A 20,160-nucleotide genomic window follows, 5' to 3' on the forward strand; every position below is an offset into this window, starting at 1 on the left:
ATCATTTGCCAAAAGCTGACCTGCACATGTATAGGTCAAGACTCCATGAGGCCTACGAGAAATTGCCAGCAACAGAGCTGAATGGTGATATAGAGGTTGTGCTGTGCTGGGAGATGTTTACGTTCTGGCTCAGCTAGAATATAAATACCACATTAGGTACCTTAAGTGTTCTGTTGAGGCACCAAAAATGCTGCAGTCCAGAGTAAGCTATGCCCTAAGTCCAAGTTCAAAACAAATAGACCGGGTGGGTGTGGTGGCTCACACCTGTAATCCCAGCACTTTGGGAGGCCGAGGCGGGCAGATCATGACGTCAGGAGTTCAAGACCAGCCTGACCAACATGGTGAAACCCGTCTCTACTAAAAATACAAAAATTAGCCGGGCGTGGTGGCACACACCTGTAATTCCAGTTACTCAGGAGGCTGAGGCAGGAGAATTGCTTGAACCAGCGAGGTGGAAGTTGCAGTGGGCCAAGATCATGCCACTGCACTCTAGCCTGGGTGACAGAGTGAGACTCCGTCTCAAAACAAACAAACAAACAAACAGACAAAAAACAAATAGACTTTCCCTAAAAAAGAATGTAAAATTGATCCTGATGGAACCAAAGTGATCTACCAATAATTTCACTCCCTTCCAGAAAAAAAAGCTCAACACACTTTAAAGGAATCCCTACCATGTTCACCATATGATAAAAAAAATTACTAATCATGTGAAGAAGTGGAATGAGACCTATAATCACAAAAAAATGCAGTCAATAGAAACAGAACCTGAGATGACCTAGATGTTGCCATCCCACAGAAACCTGTAGTGCCTTCTCCCAAATTTTTGCCAATATTTAACACATTCTTCAAGATCTTGTTCAAATGGTAGGTTTTTTTCAAGAGGCTTCCCTGAATTCCTCCGATATGAAATAATTGACTTCTCTTTTGACTTCTCACTGGTTTATGTCTCTCCTGTGATACCTAATTATATTATAGTTATCTGCATACATATTTTCTTTCCTTGGTTGAGGCCAAGGATTTGTCTTTTCTCATCTTTTTAGTTACTAATATGTTTAGCCACCAAAGTCATGTACAGATGGTCCCCAACTTACAATGCTTTGTCAACTTTACAGTGATGTGAAAGCTAGACGGATTCAGTAGAAAACATACCTCAAATTTAAAATTTTGAGCTTTCCCCAACTGTAGGCTAATGTCAGTGTTCTGAGTTCTGAGCACGTTTTAAGATTGGCAAGGCTAAGCTATGCTGTTTGGTAGGTTAGGTGTATTGAATGCATTTTTGACTTATGGTACTTTCAGTTTATGATGTATTTATGAGCACATAGTTTCATTGTAACTTGAGGAGCATCTGTAGTAAGCACTCAATAATTATTTTTGAATATATGAATAAAAGATATGTGTTTCATATTTCCCTGTTGTTCTAAAACCATATACACTCTGCAATTTTTGTATTTACTCATGTACAGATAGGTATGAGTGAAAAATCCTTCTTAATGTTAGTTTAAATTATGAGTTTTTATAGAGGTTTCCATGAATTAGCAGACGAAAGAGATTGGTCTTCTTTCCTGTTGTACAAATAAAAAAAGCAGTTGGTTATTGTTTTTATTCCAGAATATTAAATATAAATTTATTTGTGTCTATTTTCACTAGACTATAAGGTCCATGAGGCCAGAGACATTGTTTAATATCCCCAGAATTTCCCATTCTTGACACATAGTACATGCTCAGTAAGTACTTATTAAATGTTTTACGTTGACTGGTATTTGGCCAAGTTTTGACAAATATTTTACCTTTTCATGATAATTTATTTTAAGCCATTTTGAGTGTTTCAAGAAAAGCCTGCAGAGTTTTAAAATAATTTTTCTCAGATATCATAGCTGTACTATAAGGCCTATTTAACTAAACTATATTTTAACAAAAGCTAACATAGGTAATCTTTTCCTTTACTTGTTAGTTTTTTAAAGATGTTTTTAGCTGTAGATTTTATTGCTATATATATATATCTCATACTGACAGGATTTATAAGCTCTCTTTGATAACAATTCACAAGTTAAAAAAAAAGTCAGTTGGTGGGGACTTGTCTAGCTATATAGAAAGTGGAAATGGTTAATAAAATGTTTAATGTCATCATATTCCAAAGTTAGAATGGACTCTAGAGATTATCTAATCACTATACCCTATGAAAAATGACTTCTAGAAAGTTAAAGTGAGCTGTTCACAAAGTTAGAATATGCTCATATTTTGTATAACTACTACGACCTTTTAGAAACAAAAATATATGAGGAAGATATTTTTTGTATTCTGAAAATAACAAGGGTTTGCATATTAAAATACAATAAATATCAAAACATCTCTACTTCTGGCAAGTTTTAGCATGGTAAAGAGCTTGAAACAGCTCTGAAAATTTTTAATTTTTGTATTTTCTTTTGACTCTACATAGAGAGAGTCATGTCTATTTTATAACATTCCACTCTCCCCCTGTCTACCCCCAAAGAAACAACCTAGCAATGCTCAAGATGACAAATCCAGCCTTTGTCTCACCAGATTATTTCAATCTGGCACTGGCACTACCACTAGTTTGGTCTGATTACAGTTAATCCACTGCCTACAACATGACAAATGTTTTTGGTCCAAGTTGAATGGCGAACTCTTTTCAAACAGGAAAAGCAGTTGTCAGCTGTCCTTGTTGTGGTACCAACATGTATCATGTCAGGACAGCCAAACAAAGAAGAGGATGATTCAGAATGCTGACCCGAGTACACTGAACCTTGTTAACTCTGGTGGGTTTTCTGTAAGGCTTGTTAATAGTGATAGAAAAAAGAAATCATAGCACAAACCCCATATTATATTGGTTCCCTTAGACTATATACACTTATCAACTAATATCAAATGCAATTACAAAACTGTGAATTATAATTTCTAGTTTCTCTATAAATGACACATTTCTCCTTAAAAATCTCAATTTATTTAAGATTTTCTTAAAATAAACATTTCTCCTCTAATTTGTTCAGCTTTTTTAGTAGAAACAATACCACTTACAGTACTTGAATTCTATGAGTGCTATAGATGTTGGGATCACTCATTCAAAAAACAAAAACAAAACAAAACCTTAAATTCTCTTGAAAGGGGTGTGCTTACCATTCATCATCTCTTTTATGGGAGATATTGCCCTTTCTTCTCTTTGGGGTGAGTGACGCATGATGTTGTTTCTACAATAGGCAGAATACTATGGGCTATTATATACACTTAGGGATGTATGCTCCACATGGCCTATGTTCATCCTTCTGACTACAAGCTAGCTCAGTCATTCTGCAGAGGTACACTGTGTAGACAAGAATAAACATTTTCTCCACTTTATTTTAGATGACTCACTTTTTTTTTGGTGTTTTTTTTTTTAAATTTAGATATTTCTATTTTTTCCTTTGTTCTTTTTTTTTGGCTGGGTTCCTAATTATTTTCTTAAAAAATGATGAATCATTTCTACTTTACAAATTAATGTGAGAAATGAAAGTAAAACACGATACTTTCTTTATTAATAAAGCATGTCATGATCCAATAGGTTTGTGTTGTAATTTCTCCTTGAAAAGAGCTGAGTTTATGGTCTTTACTTCATATCCCAGCTGTTCGAGAATTGCTGAATCCATAGGGAGTTGCGTGAGTTATGTGATTGGCATGAATTATTTGAGTTTGAGGAAACACAATTACCACATAATGTTAGCCAGTGCTGGATGAATCTCAATTCAAGGACTCAGGGTTGCAGAGGTCTGTGGGACCGTGATGTTTTCTTTGTTGAGTGCAGTTGTAAATTTGTTTCTTCTTTTTATAGCTTGTAAGTAAAAAATACATCATTCTTCAGCATTTTGCCTCATTACTGTCTAGCAAAGACATGCTATGAGGAGAGACTACTTAAACAAAAGATGAAATAAACAATTAAACAGGCGTAGGGAATGTTAAACTAATAGCATTGGGGCTTATAACACATTCAGACCCCTCCATTCTCTTTTACCTCTTTTTCTTCCTTTAAAAACAGTACGAGGAGGTACAAACATAACATTTCTTGCCAAATAGTTTTGTTCTTTCACAGTGGGAGAAAGGGAAAGAGCTTTTTTTATGTACTTTGCTGCTCTGAGATTTCCTTTCCTGTTCCCTCAAGATGAGCCTTGAAACTTGGCTCCTCAGTCTTTGAAGTACCAGATTCTAGAATAAAATTAAATAGTATTCAAGAGCATGGTGTGATTCTGCCACTTTAACCTACATGTGAGGCCACCTACAATGATCAGATATTTGGGCTGTAGAATATTACATGGTCTTCAAGGAATGCATTTTGAAATGGATTTGTTTTCATACATAATTCCCAATGCATTAACTCTGAAAGAATTAAGTTGGTAGCAGGAATTTATGATATACATTTCTGTTTTTTTTTTTTTTTTCTCCAAGATGGAATTTTGCTCTCATTGCCCAGGCTGGAGTGCAATGGCGCGATCTCAACTCACCGCAACCTCTGCCTCCCGGGTTCAATCTATTCTCCTGCCTCAGCCTCCCTAGTAGCTGGGATTACAGGCGTGTGCCACCATGCCCGGCTAATTTTGTATTTTTGGTAGAGACAGGGTTTCTCCATATTGGTCAGCCTGGTCTCGAACTCCCGACCTCAGGTGATCCACCCACCTCAGCCTCCCGAAGTGCTGGGATTACAGGTGTGAGCCACTGCGCCCCGCCTATGATGTACATTTCTATGGGCTCTGTGATGTTAGGTGCCTATCCAAAGACTGTTTAATCCTTCTAAGAACTCCTTTTCATTTACAGTGGAAAAACAATGTAGTGTGCAGGCCAAGGGAAACTGTGTTCCAAAGAAAAACTAATCTATCTTTTTGACGGTTTTTTATGTTCCAGGTGTAAAGTTACTGTTCCAGGTATTTTCCTATGTAATATCATTTACTTTTCACCATAACACTGGATTTGGTGTTTTAAACTCTATGTAATAGATGAGATTGAGACTCAGAGGTTATATGACTTGCCTCGTGCCACATAACTAACCAGTAGCAGATCCTGTTCTTAAATCAAGATTGATGACTCCTCATTTTTCATTTTTTTCTTCCTTCCCATGCTTTGTGTCCCAGCGAATACATGATATAATTTGTTTATCTGCTTACAATAAAATCTACAAAATTAATAATCTTGTGCTATTTTCTATTCCAGCCATGTCAAGTTATAAATTTTTTTTGTATTGGAGACAGGGTGACAATATAATTTATTTTTCAAAACAGTATACTTTTGAGAGTTAAAAGGAGTGCTATTAATTATGCATGAAGAAAGCAAGCTTATATCAAAATTATCCAAGGCAAATTAGAATCTATAAATACCCTAATTATTTAAAAAACTAGAGGTAATATAGCTTAGTAGTTAGAAGTAGCAGCTCTGGAGGCAGAGTTAAGTTCAAATCCTGATTCTACCATTTACTAGCCATCTTATATTTGTCAAACTGCCTCACCACTGTGCCTCAGTTTCCTCATATATAAAATAAAAATAATATTATTAATACCATTTAATTGTATTTAAATGAGGTTATACATGCATAGCATTAGGAAAGAGGAAACCCTTGATAAGTATTGTCTATTACTACACATGGAGAAAGAGTGATTTCTGTCATTATGCTTTGAGTGGTATCAAAAGACTTGCCTGAAGATAAATACAGCTTCATTTCTATAGTCAGTCCTTAGAATTAAAGCATTTGTTTTCTGAAAGCATTACCTAATAAGTTCTCAATAAATATTTACTAAAGGTATGAATGAATACATTATCCCAGAAGAATAAAATGTGCTAGCATCCATGGTTACAAGGATAATTTGTATTTCAAAAAGACATTAAGAATATAGAGATGGGCTCGGTAAGTTTTGATGATAGCAGTGGGTGGGTGGGAATTGGGGTAGGAGAAATATTTAGCACCTGATGATCCTGGAGGGCTGATTCAGATGGGATGTGGGAGTTCTAGGTGGCTCTGGGACAGTGAAACAGTTCTGAATTCCAGGGGGGAAGGAAGGGATGGAAATGGAAGAGGCCATTATGCAAATGCTATGTACACAAAAATTTGATTGGCGTTATGTCTTGAAAAGGGGAAATAGCCCTGGCATGGCAGGAACATTTGCCCTTGGAATTAGACTGCCTTTATTAATCTTGGGTAAGTCCCTTGGGCAAGCAGCCCCAGCTGTTACATTGGTAAACTATAAATATATCTAGTTTATGGGGCTGTTGTGAGGATTAGAATAAAGTGTCTGTATGTGTGTGTATGCATGTATATAATGTCCTGCTTATTATAGAAATTCAACAAATGATAGCTTCTATAATTATTAAGGATCATAACAATTACCCAACTCAGAATTTTGAAGAATTTTGAAGTAAAGTGTTTGAAAGCTCTTTACGAATATAAAGTACTTTACAAAGATATGGACTTGTTATGAATGCTGACATTGTCCTGTTTACCAGCCCTAGACCTTGGATGTACTGCTGTTAGAAAAGAGCAGTGTTTCATATTCACATGGTCAGAGCTGTAAAGATTCAGAATCAATGAGACTGATATCCATGCTAAGGATATTGAAGTGAAACTTTAAGCCATAATTGTTCTTTTTGTTCTTGTTATTAGTTTATCCTTTTTGAATCCTGAGGTCATAGGATATGGGATATTAGTTTGATGTCTGCAAAACCAATCGAACTCCACATATTTTGCTTCTTAAGCTGTTGATTTTAGGAGGGACTTTAGGATGCAGAGTGGGTAAATCTTCATGCATTTGCACATTCTAAAAATATTTTTTTACAAGTCCTTTATAGCAGATAATATATCCCCCAAATGGTTATTTCAGCTATATTTCAGATAAATAGTTTTTTTAAAGTTGTTTTTGTTTTCTTAAGAACTCATTCTGATATTCTAGCTCCAATCTTATAAACAATCCTGGGAATGTTAATTTCAATTTTCTCATATGTAAAATGAAGATAATACCACTTTATATGGTTATTGACTAGATTAATATGATAAAGCATATAAGGTATTTGGGAAAGTGCATTATACCTACAAGTGTGAATATTGTTATTATTGTAAATTATAATAATAATGTACTTTAAATCTTTTTTTTTTTTTAGACAGGGTCGCTCACTCTGTTGCCTAGGCCCACTGATGCCTCAACTTCCCAAGCCCAAGAGAACCTCCCACCTCAGCATCCCAAGTAGTCTGGGACCCCAGGTGCATGCCACCACACCTATTTAATTTAAAAAAAAATATTTTTTTGTAAAGATGAGGTTTCTCTATGTTGCCTAGACTGGTCTCAATCTCCTGAGCTCAAGCAGTCCTCCTGCCTCAGCCTCTCAAAGTGCTGGAATTACAGGTGTGAGCCACCACACCCAGCTAGCACCTTAAATCTTAATTTGCTAATGTAATTGTGTTTTTGACATTACTTTTTTTTTTTTTTTTTTTTTGGAGACGGAGTCTCGCTCTGTCACCCAGGCTGGAGTGCAGTGGCCGGATCTCTGCTCACTGCAAGCTCCGCCTCCCGGGTTCACGCCATTCTCCTGCCTCAGCCTCCCGAGTAGCTGGGACTACAGGCGCCCGCCACCATACCCGGCTAGTTTTTTTTGTATTTTTTTAGTAGAGATATGGTTTCACCGTGTTAGCCAGGATGGTCTGGATCTCCTGACCTCGTGATCCGCCCATCTCGGCCTCCCAAAGTGCTGGGATTACAGGCTTGAGCCACCGCGCCCGGCCCGACATTACTTTTAATGGCAAAACTGCGATTACTTTTGTACCAACCTAATATAAACAACTTCGGGAAACACTGTCATAATAATGACCATTTATCAACCTCTGCATGTTGTATACATTCTCTGTTCCATAATGGTCTTGCAAGATTCTTCTCCCCTTTTTAGTGATGGAGGAAACCTCCACAGAGATATAGTTACTTATTCAAAGTCATGCAGGCCAGGCACGCCGGCTCACACCTGTAATCCCAGCACTTTGGGAGCTGAGGTGGGCGATCACTTGAGGTCAGGAGTTTGAGACCAACCTGGCCAACAAGGCAAAACCCTGTATCTACTAAAAATACAAAAAAATTAGCCCAGCGTGGCAGCAAGCACCTGTAGTCCCAGCTACTGGGGAGGGTGAGGCACAAGAATTGCTTGAACCCAGGAGGCGGAGGATACAGTGAGCAGAGATGGTGCCGCTGCACTCTAGCCTAGGCAACAGAGCAACACTCGGTTTCAAAAAACAAAACAAAACAAAAGATCATACGGACAGGAAATGGGAAAATTAAGATGCAAACACAAGCTTGCTGACCCTTGCTCTTGTGCAATTTCCACAGCACCACATCGACTCTTCATCTCTAAACTCTGTGATGTCCCATTTCAAAATGCCCTAGTTGGCTTCTTCTTTTTTAAAAAAAAAAAACATCAAATTCTTTTATTTCTTGAGCACTTACTATGGGCTAGGCGTGTAGTAGGCCCTGTGATATGGAAGTGAATACAAGCCTGGCTTCCCGTCCTTGAGAAATTCAGTGTAGTGGAGGAGAGCTCCATTCATTTATATGAATAGAAGGAATCTCTAGTCTTTTCTTTTTAAGGAGATTAAAATTATTGATCGACATAAAATTTTTGTATTAGGTGTTACATGTACATATGTGGTATATATACATATATATTATTTTTATAATTTGAAAACTTTCAAACTTTAAGTTATGAAAGTACTTTACAAATGAATGCTGATTATGTTGCTGTTCTATGTAAGAGTTGACGATAATGGAAAGCTGTAGATTTAGTAACATATTGTTATGAGGAACTAAACATTTATCTGGGCATGCTGTAGAATGTTCCACAATTTCCTAAAAGCTGGGCCTAGAAAACATGGTAAAATGCAAATACTTGAAGATCCATGAATCCATGTCATTTTTTATTGGGAGCATGATGTTCTTTTGTATTGTCACCCCTAGAACTTACTGCTCCACTTTTTCCGCCATCTCTTGGCTATTTCAGCTTGATTTTATAGGAGCAGAAACAAGACAGAAGTTTGTTATATTTTAGTTATGATTTCTTTGAGTCACATCAATGAAACATGCTTTAGAATAGCAGAGCTCATAGATATGATAGGGTTGCAAGATCTGAAAGCCAGATTTGATGTACAGTATTTCCTCCCCCCGCCCCAGTCTTTGACTATAACTAATAAGGGGTACAATTCCCAGTAATTTGCCAAATGTCTGACAAGGTTAATGAACTGGTGACATCAGGATGCTGGTGCATTAGACACATTTTGTGCAGAAGTTTTGCAAAGCCTCTCCCAATGGAGATGCTTAGAGATGAAGCATCAATGTGCTTGTAAGTGGCCTAAGGGTAATTTAGTTATCCTAAATAGTCTTAAACATATTTTCCTAATGGAAAATTCTTAATGGAAATTTTTGTTGTGATAAGCATTGAACCACTTAGAATTGTTGCTCTCATATTCCACTTGTCTGAAAAATACAGATGGCACCAAAAAACCAGACATATTAGCCTAATACCACAGTGGATGACATCAATATAGTACTTAGGGAGAACTTGATACACTCACCATAAAGCCTTTTAATCGTCCCTTTCATAGACTTGGGTAGGCAAGCCTATTTTCAATTTAAAAGAAAAAATAATCATTCAGAGCAGGATTTGCAAAAGGAATTTTCATTCATTAGTGACCATCAGGATTATTTTCCCCACCAATTTTACAATCTTTTAGGTGCTGAACGCCATGGATTTCTCCTCAGAGTGGCAGAAATTTATCATTATCTGTTCTCTGGGGAATTAAATAGATTTTTTTTTTAACGCTCCACTGGGGCCACAATTTTGCTATTATGCTCAGATAGCCCCAGAGCTTGCAGTTGCTGGCACTTCTGTCTTTTTTTCAGATGAGTGATACAAACATGCCAAGAACCCAAAGGAACACTTTTAATTCATAAGCAACTTCATTACATAGTTTGGTTACATTGAAAGTCTGCTAACATCCCACAAAATCTGTCCCCAAACTAGAGAGTTTATTTTCCTGAGTATTTATAAATTCCAAAATCAAAATAAGAACAAAAGCAACTCAAAAATAGTTTTCTTGGTTGACAGTAATGTCAGAAAACTGGTCAACTCTGAGAGTATGTGTCAAAGCGAGAGCATTCAAACTGTCTGTGATTCAGCTTTGCTGCATTGTGGCCTCTACATTGCCCCAATTGTGTTGCGTTTGTGAGTCAAACTCATTTTGCCACAGCAAGCTGCATAATGAAAGCATTTGTTCTCATTCTCTCACCACTCGCCACCCTACTGCTTCAGTTCCAGGCCATTACACCCAAAGTCTCTGACAGAGAAAAAGGAGCTCACTTTAGAAGACTTGGAAGGGTCAGCAGGATTGCTGGACTTGGAGCAAAGCTCTGACTTAATTTATGTCCATTGGTTATTTAGAGAGAGCTTAGCTGTTTGTACTTTGTTTTCCAGCCACAGGAGGAAGGAGCTACAGTATATGTCTTCAAAAGCTGTTTCTTTTGCCATGTGTGATATAGACTATGGGCTGTAGGTTCTGTTTAGAGCATAGTCGTTTATTCATCAGGGGCAAATTCTCAAGTGTAAACATTAATTACTCCTACCTTCAGTCTGTTGTTAAGCCCTTTGCTTTATTTAAGCAAGTAACAATTCTGAGAGGTAAAATCTGTGCACTGGAAACAGAATAGAAACCATTTTTACCAGAACAAAAAGCGAAGGGAGAAAAAAAGGATTGAGAAATGTAGCATAAAACTTCCAGCTTATTGAGATTTCCTTTTCCTTGTAGAAAGGACAGATAAATGTGAGTGCTGATAATGCTTTTCTGAAGTAGAGAAAGACACCTTTGAGGTCTCATTCATGACCTCAGATGCTAAGGAACGAGGTTAAAGAGCTTTTGGTCAAGTTTTTTTTTTTTTTTTTGAGACGGAGCCTCACTCTGTCGTCCAGGCTGGAGTGCAGTGGTGCGATCTCAGCTCACTGCAAGCTCCGCCTCCTGATTCAACGGATTCTCCTGCTTCAGCCTCCGGAGTAGCTGGGACTACAGGCGCCCGCCACCACGCCCGGCTCATTTTTTGTATTTTTAGTAGAGGTGGGGTTTCACCATGTTAGCCAGGATGGTCTCGATCTCCTGACCTCGTGGTCCGCCCGTCTCAGCTTCCCAAAAAAAATCCCAGGCCTCATGCCTGGGATTACAGGCATGAGTCACCTCTCCCGGCCTTGGTCAAGTTTTTACTGCTGATACGTGGCTGGTTTGGATAAACACTGTAAATGCCAGGCTCAAACTGCCTGTTTTTTTTTTTTTTTTTTTTTTTTTTTTTTTTTTTTTTTGAGACGGAGTCTCGCTCTGCCGCCCAGGCTGGAGTGCAGTGGCCGGATCTCAGCTCACTGCAAGCTCCGCCTCCTGGGTTTACGCCATTCTCCTGCCTCAGCCTCCCAAGCAGCTGGGACTACAGGCGCCCGCCACGTCGCCCGGCTAGTTTTTTGTATTTTTTAGTAGAGACGGGGTTTCATCATGTTAGCCAGGATGGTCTCGATCTCCTGACCTCGTGATCCGCCCGTCTCGGCCTCCCAAAGTGCTGGGATTACAGGCTACTGTCTGTTTTTTTAGCTGTCATTTCTGCTGTCACCAACCTGAGACCTTCAGGGCTTCTCCCTTTATTCAGCCTTGGAACCACGGCCACAGCCACTCACTTACCTGCTCCTTCCAATGAGGCGCCACCCATATAGTGAAGTTGTTATTTAAAGACCAAACCACTTAGCTCCAGTGTGAGGATGCTTAACATATAAACTACATACAGATACACCAATTAAAGTGAAGCTTCTGTGTGAAAGGGGACGATAACTCCTTAATCATGAATTTGTTTTTTGCATTTTCCTTGCCTGGCACACTCTCCCCTCTGCTACTCTTACAGCTGGTGATCTGACAAGTCATATTTCTCTTACAGCCAAGGTTAGAGAATCTCTCTCTCTGACTTTCTCTGATAACTGGTCACTGAGGAAGTGGCCAATTCTTTAAATTTTCATTCGGGCAAAACTAAAACCATGCCTCTCTTCAAACACCTTGCATAGCTATAGCTTCTGGTCCCCCATGACAGGAGTAGTTTCTCTCTCCTGGGTTTTCCCGGGAGCCTGGGGTTCTTTGACCCAGTCTGCCAATATTCCGTTTCTTTGTTCAATGCCTCTTGTTCATGTCTTCATCCTTGTTACTTTTTTCATTTTCCCCTTCTCCACAATAGGAGTTCAAATGGAAAACATCATCTGTCTCAAGCAAAAGTTATTTGCATACATCGTTATGAAGAAAAGCAACTGATTTTCTTTAACCTCTTAGGATCAACCTCTTTATTTTTCACATTTCTTAAGAGTAGTAAGAGGATTGCCAATCAGAAATTAGTTGGCCATTAAAATTTCCTCATCTGTGAAAATGAAGGGATTAAAACAGATAATCTCTTAAGGATCTTTCTAGCCCTAAAAATATGCATGCACTGATGATGTTCAGTCTTTTTATAGGGGAGGCCAGATGGATGCTCAGCTCTCCATGCTGGGCATCTGCTTGGTCAGTGCCTTGAACATCTGTTTAGGACCTGAGATACCAAGGCATTGCAATTCTCCTTGCTCACCGTTTCAGCTAGCAGCGGCAGAATGCCTCTCCAGAAGGTGTCAGCACTCTTGTCTCTGGAAGAGCTTTTTATTCCCATTATTTCCAAGAATAATAAGAACTAGTTTCCTGTATATTTCCTTTTTGAGGCTGGAAGATCTATTTTGTGGTAGTGAAGAAATTATGCATATTCTTCTCAAATATCTCAAAAAAACAGATTTACTATCAAATCAATATTAATTTATAGGACATAAACTATAGATCAAAAAGATGAGAAAATATTTTGACATTTTATCAAAGGAGAAGCCAACCATCTTTATTTTATTAATAGACTGCTTTTTAGAACATTTGTACATTTATAGAAAAATTGAGTGAATAGTAAAGAGTTCTGGGATTATCCTCTCCCCTTAGTTTCTTCTTTGTTAACATTTTATATTAGCATGGTATATTTATTGTAATTAATAACAAATTATTATTAAATAAAGTTATTGTGTTATTATTAACTAAAGTCCATAGTTTATTGAGATTTTTAAAGTTTTTAAACAAATGCCCCTTTTCTCTTCTAGGATACCACATTATTTATATAGTTGTGTCTTGTTAGTCTCCTCTTTTCTATAACAGCTTCATAGGCTTTCTTTGCTTTTTATGCTCTTGACAGTTTTGAGGAGTACTGGTTAAGTACATTGTGGGATATCCCTTTATTGAAATTTGTCTATGATTTTCTCATAGATTACATGTTTTGATCACAGAATAAAGTGCCATTTTCATCACATTATATCAAGTGTAGCACTGTGAACATGACAGTGCTGTTGATGTGAACTCTGGTCACTTAACTGACATAGTGTTTATAAGGTTTCTCCACTGAAGCCAACCATTTTTAAACCAGTGTTGACTATTCTTTCAAATAAAAATTCTAGATTCCATATTTGGAAATTAATTTAAAACTAACTCAAGAAAAAGACCTTGAAAATAACAAAAACAAATGAAACAGTTCATTTTCTTCTTTCTCCTGTCTAATGAACATAGACCTAAATAACTAAGCTCATAACTTACTCAGACCTTTTTCCAGGAGAAAGAATTTTTTTTTGTAGTTGACACACCAGGAGATAAAAGAGGAGGAAGCAGAGGATGGTGTTTTCCTCTGAGATATGTCAGCTTCATGAAGAAATTGTTGCCCTACAGACACTGATCCACAACTGTCAGTTCAGATATTTCATTCTGACTGAGAGACACTGAAAGAAATGACCACCATGGAGGGTATTTTCAGCATTTCTAATACCTCACTTAGGGAAGGGAAAGGCATTTCCTAACCCTTGTGTGCTGCTTCCTAGCTGAACTCTATCCAGGTTGATGGGGGTTGTGAAGACTTTCCTGTGGGTGTAATCTCATTGTTTTTATTTAAAATGAGTGAAAGCAATAGTACAAAGACTTGAATATCTTTATGCATATTTTAATTGTAGTGAAAGTTAGGAAAGTAACTTCTTTAACAGAATACGGAGGTGACCTTAGTAATTAGGATTCCAAATACCACATGTTGGAACTCAGAAAAAAGGAGTTCCCTTTCAATTAAACTGGTTGCTTAAATTTGTGTATTTACATATTTTCTTAGTAACATCCAAAATAATTTTAAAGTATTTATAATTTTCTCGTTTTGTTAGTTGCTATTTACATTATTACTAAGATGAACGTGCATATACAATTTCTTCTTTTTTCTCTCTCTGGCCCCATAAAAACACCATTTTCTTAGCCATTAGCATAGATGAGAGGATTCTAAACAAGGTTTTCTCTGTAGGATTGGGTACAATGTAGGCACCTAATAGCCTGAACTATTTTATGAATACTAGAAATAAATTATAAGTAGTGTGAGAATTAAATTACTTCTTCTGCATTTCTAATATCCATCACATCTTCAGTTTCAGTGGTAGTGTCTTAGTTTCCCATCTTCATTTTCTCTGCTTTTCATCAATCCATCCCTGTAGCCAGAGCAAGTTTTCTAAATATTAAACTTAATCACGTCCTTTGTCCGTATCTGCTCACCATGATGACTCTGGATTGCTGTCATTAATTTTCCATCCTGCATCCCCTATATGATTATAAGATCTGTGAGTGCAGGAACAGTGTCTCATTCACCTTTGAATAACCCCCTGCACACTGTACACTCAAAAACCACAGGGTGAATGAATGAATGAATGAATGATATAGCTATTTTGAGGGGTCATCTCTCTATATAGATCAAAATTTTGGTGGTGTTTTTGTCTTACTGGCCACATTTCATGAGGCTCTTAAAAAAGTCTTTTGTGGAAATTTTCAAATATGGACCAAAGTATGGAGAATAATATAAGGAATCTCATGTATCTACTTAGCTTCAAAAATCATCATCATTTTACTGATTTTGTTCCATCTGTCTTCCACCCCACATTTTTTTGGTTTCATTTTTCTGGAGCATTTTAAAGTGAACACCAGACACTATGTCATTTCACCTGTAAATATTTTATTATGCCTCTAACTAGCAAGACATTTAAAAAAACCATATCCACCATTCCATTATTACACCTCTTTAAGATAGTTTAGTATCAAATATCTAATACCCATATCTCCCTGATTATCTCTTATCTCAAACCTGCCTTGGTTTGTTCAGATTAGGATCCAAACATGGTCTGTACATTGCTTTTGGTTATGATGAAGCATTATTTAATGTTCACATATAGGGGAGTGTGATTTATGTCAAAGATGGTAAGTGATGATCTGCATAAATAATGTATTTCCTGACAGACACTGGGGACTTCAATAGCGGGGGAAGGCGAACAAGGGGGAGGGGGTTAAAATTTATCTATTGGGTACAATGTTCACTATTTGAACTTACCTTGAGAAATCCTGCTTTGTACATTTGCTTAAGCCAATATTAACCCAACTTAACACTTTCTTTCAAGTCTCCCTCTTTCCATCTTTCTCCTTCCCCCAATTTCTATTTCTATTCTGCCCTCTTAATTATGTCAAAACTCAGCTTAAGTTTCATCACTTCTGTGAAGACTACCCTCCAGCAAGCCTTTTAATGCCTGACCCACCAATATGCTTTCTAATTTACATTGCTTGATTTATAAAACCAACTATAGATAAGACCAAGGCTTCTTGAAGCAGGAAAATCTAGATTTGGTTTTCATTCCTGCCATTGATTAGCAATATGGTGTTGGGCAAGAGCCTCACTTTCCTTGTCCACAGAATGTAGATAATAGGAGGGCTTTCATGAAGTTGTTCTGAATACCAGTTGAGATAATGTATGTAGTCAATATAATTTTTGGTACTTGGGAACGCATTATAAGTTAATATTAAACTTAATCACGTCCTTTGTCCATATCTGCTCACCATGATGACTCTGGATTGCTGTCATTAGTTTTCCATCCTGCATCCCCTATATGAATATAAGATCTATGAGTGCAGGAACAGTGTCTCATTCACCTTTGAACAACCCCCTGCACACTGTAGACTCAGAAACCACAGGGTGAATGAATGAATGAATGAACTTATAACTATAAGTTTTTATTATTAACTCTTTTGGTTTAATTATGTCATCTCCAACTAGATTGGAAGGCACCTATATAATGCCTTATATACTGTTAGCACTACATACCTTTTTGTAGGGAGTCATTTTTGTTGGGTATTAGAGTGACCACAGTTAGCCCCTGGGATTTCAACAGCCATCTAACTATTCATTCAATTATTCAGATATGGGTTTTTAGCTGTTGTAATTGGATAACTATAAGGTATAAATGGAAGCATACTTTCCAGAAAATGGCCAGAATGTGACGGAAAGCAATGTTATCTATTATTTAGTATCTTAGTGCTTGTTAAAGTTAGGAGAAAAAAATACTAGGTTAAAATTAGTGAGTCTTCATCTTTATAGGAAGTTTTTTATAAAGTTTAGGAGGAAAGAGATGCTGATAAACTGATGCTGAAAGTATCTGTCTAGTTAATTTTTTGTTACAAATGGTTTTCAGTGTTGCTTCTTTGCAACCTCAAAGCAAAATCTCTGCCTTAAAAGAAGAAAAAGGCCAGGCACGGTGGCTGATTCCTGTAATCCCAGCACTTTGGGAGGCTGAGGCAGGCGGATCATGTGGTCAGGAGTTTGAGACCAGCCTGACCAACATGGTGAAACTCCATCTCTACTAAAAATACAAAAATTAGCTGGGCATGGTGGCATATGCCTGTAGTCCCAGCTACTCAGGAAGGAGACTGAGGTAGGAGAATCGCTTAAACCTGGGAGGCAGAGGTTACAGTGAGCCAAGATCATGCCACTGCACTCCAGCCTGGGTGACAGAGTGAGACTCCGTCTCAAAAAAAAAAAAAAAAAGAAGAAAAGGAGATGTAATATATGTCACCATGGAAAGTTATTCAACAGCCAGAGGCCAGGAGAATCAAACTGAATTGTGAATCTGAAGGCAGCCAGGAAAGTACTTTTTAAACTGAACTAAGCACAAGACACTGCATCATTAAGAGAGAAGAGTTACAGACTCACAGTGAAGAGGAGAGCACTTAAATCGCTCTTGAATTTCTTGGAGAAGAATAAACATGTATGCAAAAGCCCAGGAACTGGTTTTTCAGTTTCAAAAGGAAATAATGTGTGTTCTGTCAGTGGAACTGTATTCAAAGGCTCTACAGATCAGCCCGATGGGAGCTGGAAGCAAGGACTTGAAGCAGTAGCTTTGTGTCTTTGGCAGTCTCTTAAAATTGGGACTAAAATTAAAAGTAGCTGAGTGCAACCAGTTCTAAATGTCAGATGGAACACTTTGCTCAGCATGCCGTGCACAACATTGATTTTCCTATGTTCCACACTGTTGTGTGAGATGTTGAATCAGGTTCCTGTTAGCGCATTCACTAATATAAGAGCTGGAAAGCAACTTGGTCCACAATTAATATTCTGTGATGTTACTGTCTATATGTCTTGGACTCTAATTGGGCCAGGCTTTTGTGAACCTGTTTTATTCTTTTGACACCTGGAGGTTATGTTCTTATTTCTGTTTGATTAGTCTTTTTCATAGAATGTTCTTATGAATGCTTAAATGTTGTCCTTTCTGAATTTGTACAAAGACACAGAGAGGATTGTTCACCACATACAAAGTGAACTATGGGAAGATTTTTTTTCAAAGAAGTATTATGGTACCTATTTGATAACTGTCATTACATACACAATTCCAAGGAAATTTAAAAACGGTGGTTGTGATTTCAGTGTCTGAATACTTGTTTATAATTTTAATAGCTCCTATTAAGGTTTATGTGAATGTGGACACCACATCTGTTGAAACTATAATCTTTGAATCTAGACAAAGAGTAGATCAAGTAAGATAAGGGGAAGAAAGAGGACTGGGGGCATTGAACATGGTATGTGCCAGAGGGCTATTCCCGGGAGTTCAGAGAGCCTCCTGGAAACTGAAGAATGACACTGCCTTGACTCCATCATAATAGCTCTAAATATTAATAGTTCACAAGTGAGATAGTGAAAACCCTCTGGCCAAGAAAATCCAGGATTGTTTCACATTGGGCTATGGTCCTCAAACTTCCAAACTGCATCAAAATTATCTGGAAAGCTTGTTAAAACACATAGTATTGGGCCCCACTTCCAGTTTCTCATTGGAAGGTGGAGGGGGGCCTGAGAATTTGCATCTCTAACGAGTTTCCACGTGATGCTCATTCTGCTGGTCTAGGAACCACTGGTATAAGGCAGTGATTCTTGCCATATTTTCCTATGCTTTAATATGCAGAGGGATCATCTTGGAGAGTTTGTAGAAAGTGTAGTCTTTTTTTTTTTTTTGAGACGGAGTCTCGCTCTGTCGCCCAGGCTGGAGTGCAGTGGCCGGATCTCAGCTCACTGCAAGCTCCGCCTCCCGGGTTTACGCCATTCTCCTGCCTCAGCCTCCCTAGTAGCTGGGACCACAGACGCCCGCCACCTCGCCCGGCTAGTTTTTTTGTATTTTTTAGTAGAGACGGGGTTTCACCGTGTTAGCCAGGATGGTCTCGATCTCCCAACCTCGTGATCCACCCGTCTCGGCCTCCCAAAGTGCTGGGATTACAGGCTTGAGTCACCGCGCCCGGCCGAAAGTGTAGTCTTTAAAAATTATACTGATGTGGGACTCAACACTGAGATTTCTGAAAAAGCACGCTTAGTGATTCTGCTATAATTGGTTCAGGGATCCTAAGCCATTGGATCATTTCTAACACTTAGTATTTGAGTCTTTCATGTTTTCATAACCATTCATGGGCTTGAATGTCAGTGAATGGCTGTTAAAGTTCTAATATGCTTTGAAGAATAAGAGAAAATAAAGTAGAAGCATGGCCATATGTTAGTGGCTTAATGATACCAGAGGTGAAATCAAATCTCATGAAAGTCTGATATATTATGATACAATAATGCAAGCAGTTAGCATAACCTGATGCACTATAACAAGATTTTGGCATTAAAAACTTGTCCAATCTCTTGATATTATGTAACATGTAAATAAACCAAATCTTTTGAAAGGAAGCAGCAAAATATAATAAAAAAAGAAGACTTTAGAGATGGATATATCCTGGCTCTGGCATTTACAATGCTGGTCAAGTCATGTAAACTTTATGATGTTTAGTTTTTCTTACCTGTAAAGGAGACTTAGTAATTCTTATTTTACGACATGTCATGAAGGATAAATAGATACGATATATGAGATGGCTAGTGTAGCTGCTGACATATTGTAGATGTTTAACAAATGGCAGTTATAAAAGGAAGAAGAAGGGATAGGCCACACGCATCTGTCATTTCTTAGTTTTTGTCATCGAGTGTTAGGTAGGGAATGTTTATTCAATTTAATACTCTTTGGTCAGCAGTTTCAGGCAATGCTTTTTCATGCATTTAGACAGACTCTGAAAGTAAACATAGTCACTCAAGATTCTTATGAATCTACTTATGATTGAATGAACATTCTCATGTTTTAAAAAATCTATTTCTCTTACATATTAATAGGCTATTTTTCATCTTTTATCACATTCTGTTTTGGCTACTTTACTGAACTCTTGAAATGTTAAAATATTTTTGCTTTGCTCTTTTGCATTTATAATAGTGACTTTTTAAAATGAAGAACTCCATCAGTGCCTGCTACAAACTTATTTTGATTTGAAATATAGAAACTGTTCTTAATGATAAATTGAAATGGTTTCAAACTTCTAATATTTTCTCTTTTTTATCCTTTTAGGTAAGTAATGAAAAGAGACATGAAGAATTGATATTTCAAATGACCACCATGTTGCAAAAGGTACTTCTGGTATTTTAAGTATTACTTTAAAGGAATCTTATAAAAAGACACGGAGGTTAGAATGTAACTAAGTACTATTTTGGTAAAAACAATTTTTATGAAAACAGATTTAAAGATGTTATAGCATTAACAATTTTGTAATTATAAGCAATGTAATATACTATAAGACTTTTCTTTCTGTAGTCTAGGCAATTATCATTGGTATTATTTGGGAATTAAAAGGTAAATAGATTGATTGTCTCTTCCTCAAGATATTCATTGCTGGAA

General features: G+C 37.4%; 1 protein-coding gene across 20 annotated transcripts in view; it reads left to right on the top strand.

Moving 5' to 3' along the window:
* ANK2 (ankyrin 2) overlaps positions 1–20,160 on the top strand; it is a 715,648-nt gene that overhangs the window by 206,223 nt on the left and 489,265 nt on the right. For 19 of the 20 annotated variants that reach the window (XM_033215039.1, XM_033215046.1, XM_033215043.1 and 16 more), the window contains exon 2: positions 19,834–19,893. The exons of the other annotated variant lie outside the window; for it this stretch is intronic. In XM_033215039.1, coding sequence (XP_033070930.1) covers positions 19,873–19,893 — 21 coding nt within the window. In that variant the 5' untranslated portion in view covers positions 19,834–19,872. The remainder of the gene's footprint in view (positions 1–19,833; positions 19,894–20,160) is intronic. 20 annotated transcript variants of the gene reach the window in all.

This window comes from Trachypithecus francoisi, unplaced genomic scaffold (assembly GCF_009764315.1).
Source record: "Trachypithecus francoisi isolate TF-2019V2 unplaced genomic scaffold, Tfra_2.0 Lachesis_group1, whole genome shotgun sequence".
NCBI lineage: Eukaryota > Metazoa > Chordata > Mammalia > Primates > Cercopithecidae > Trachypithecus > Trachypithecus francoisi.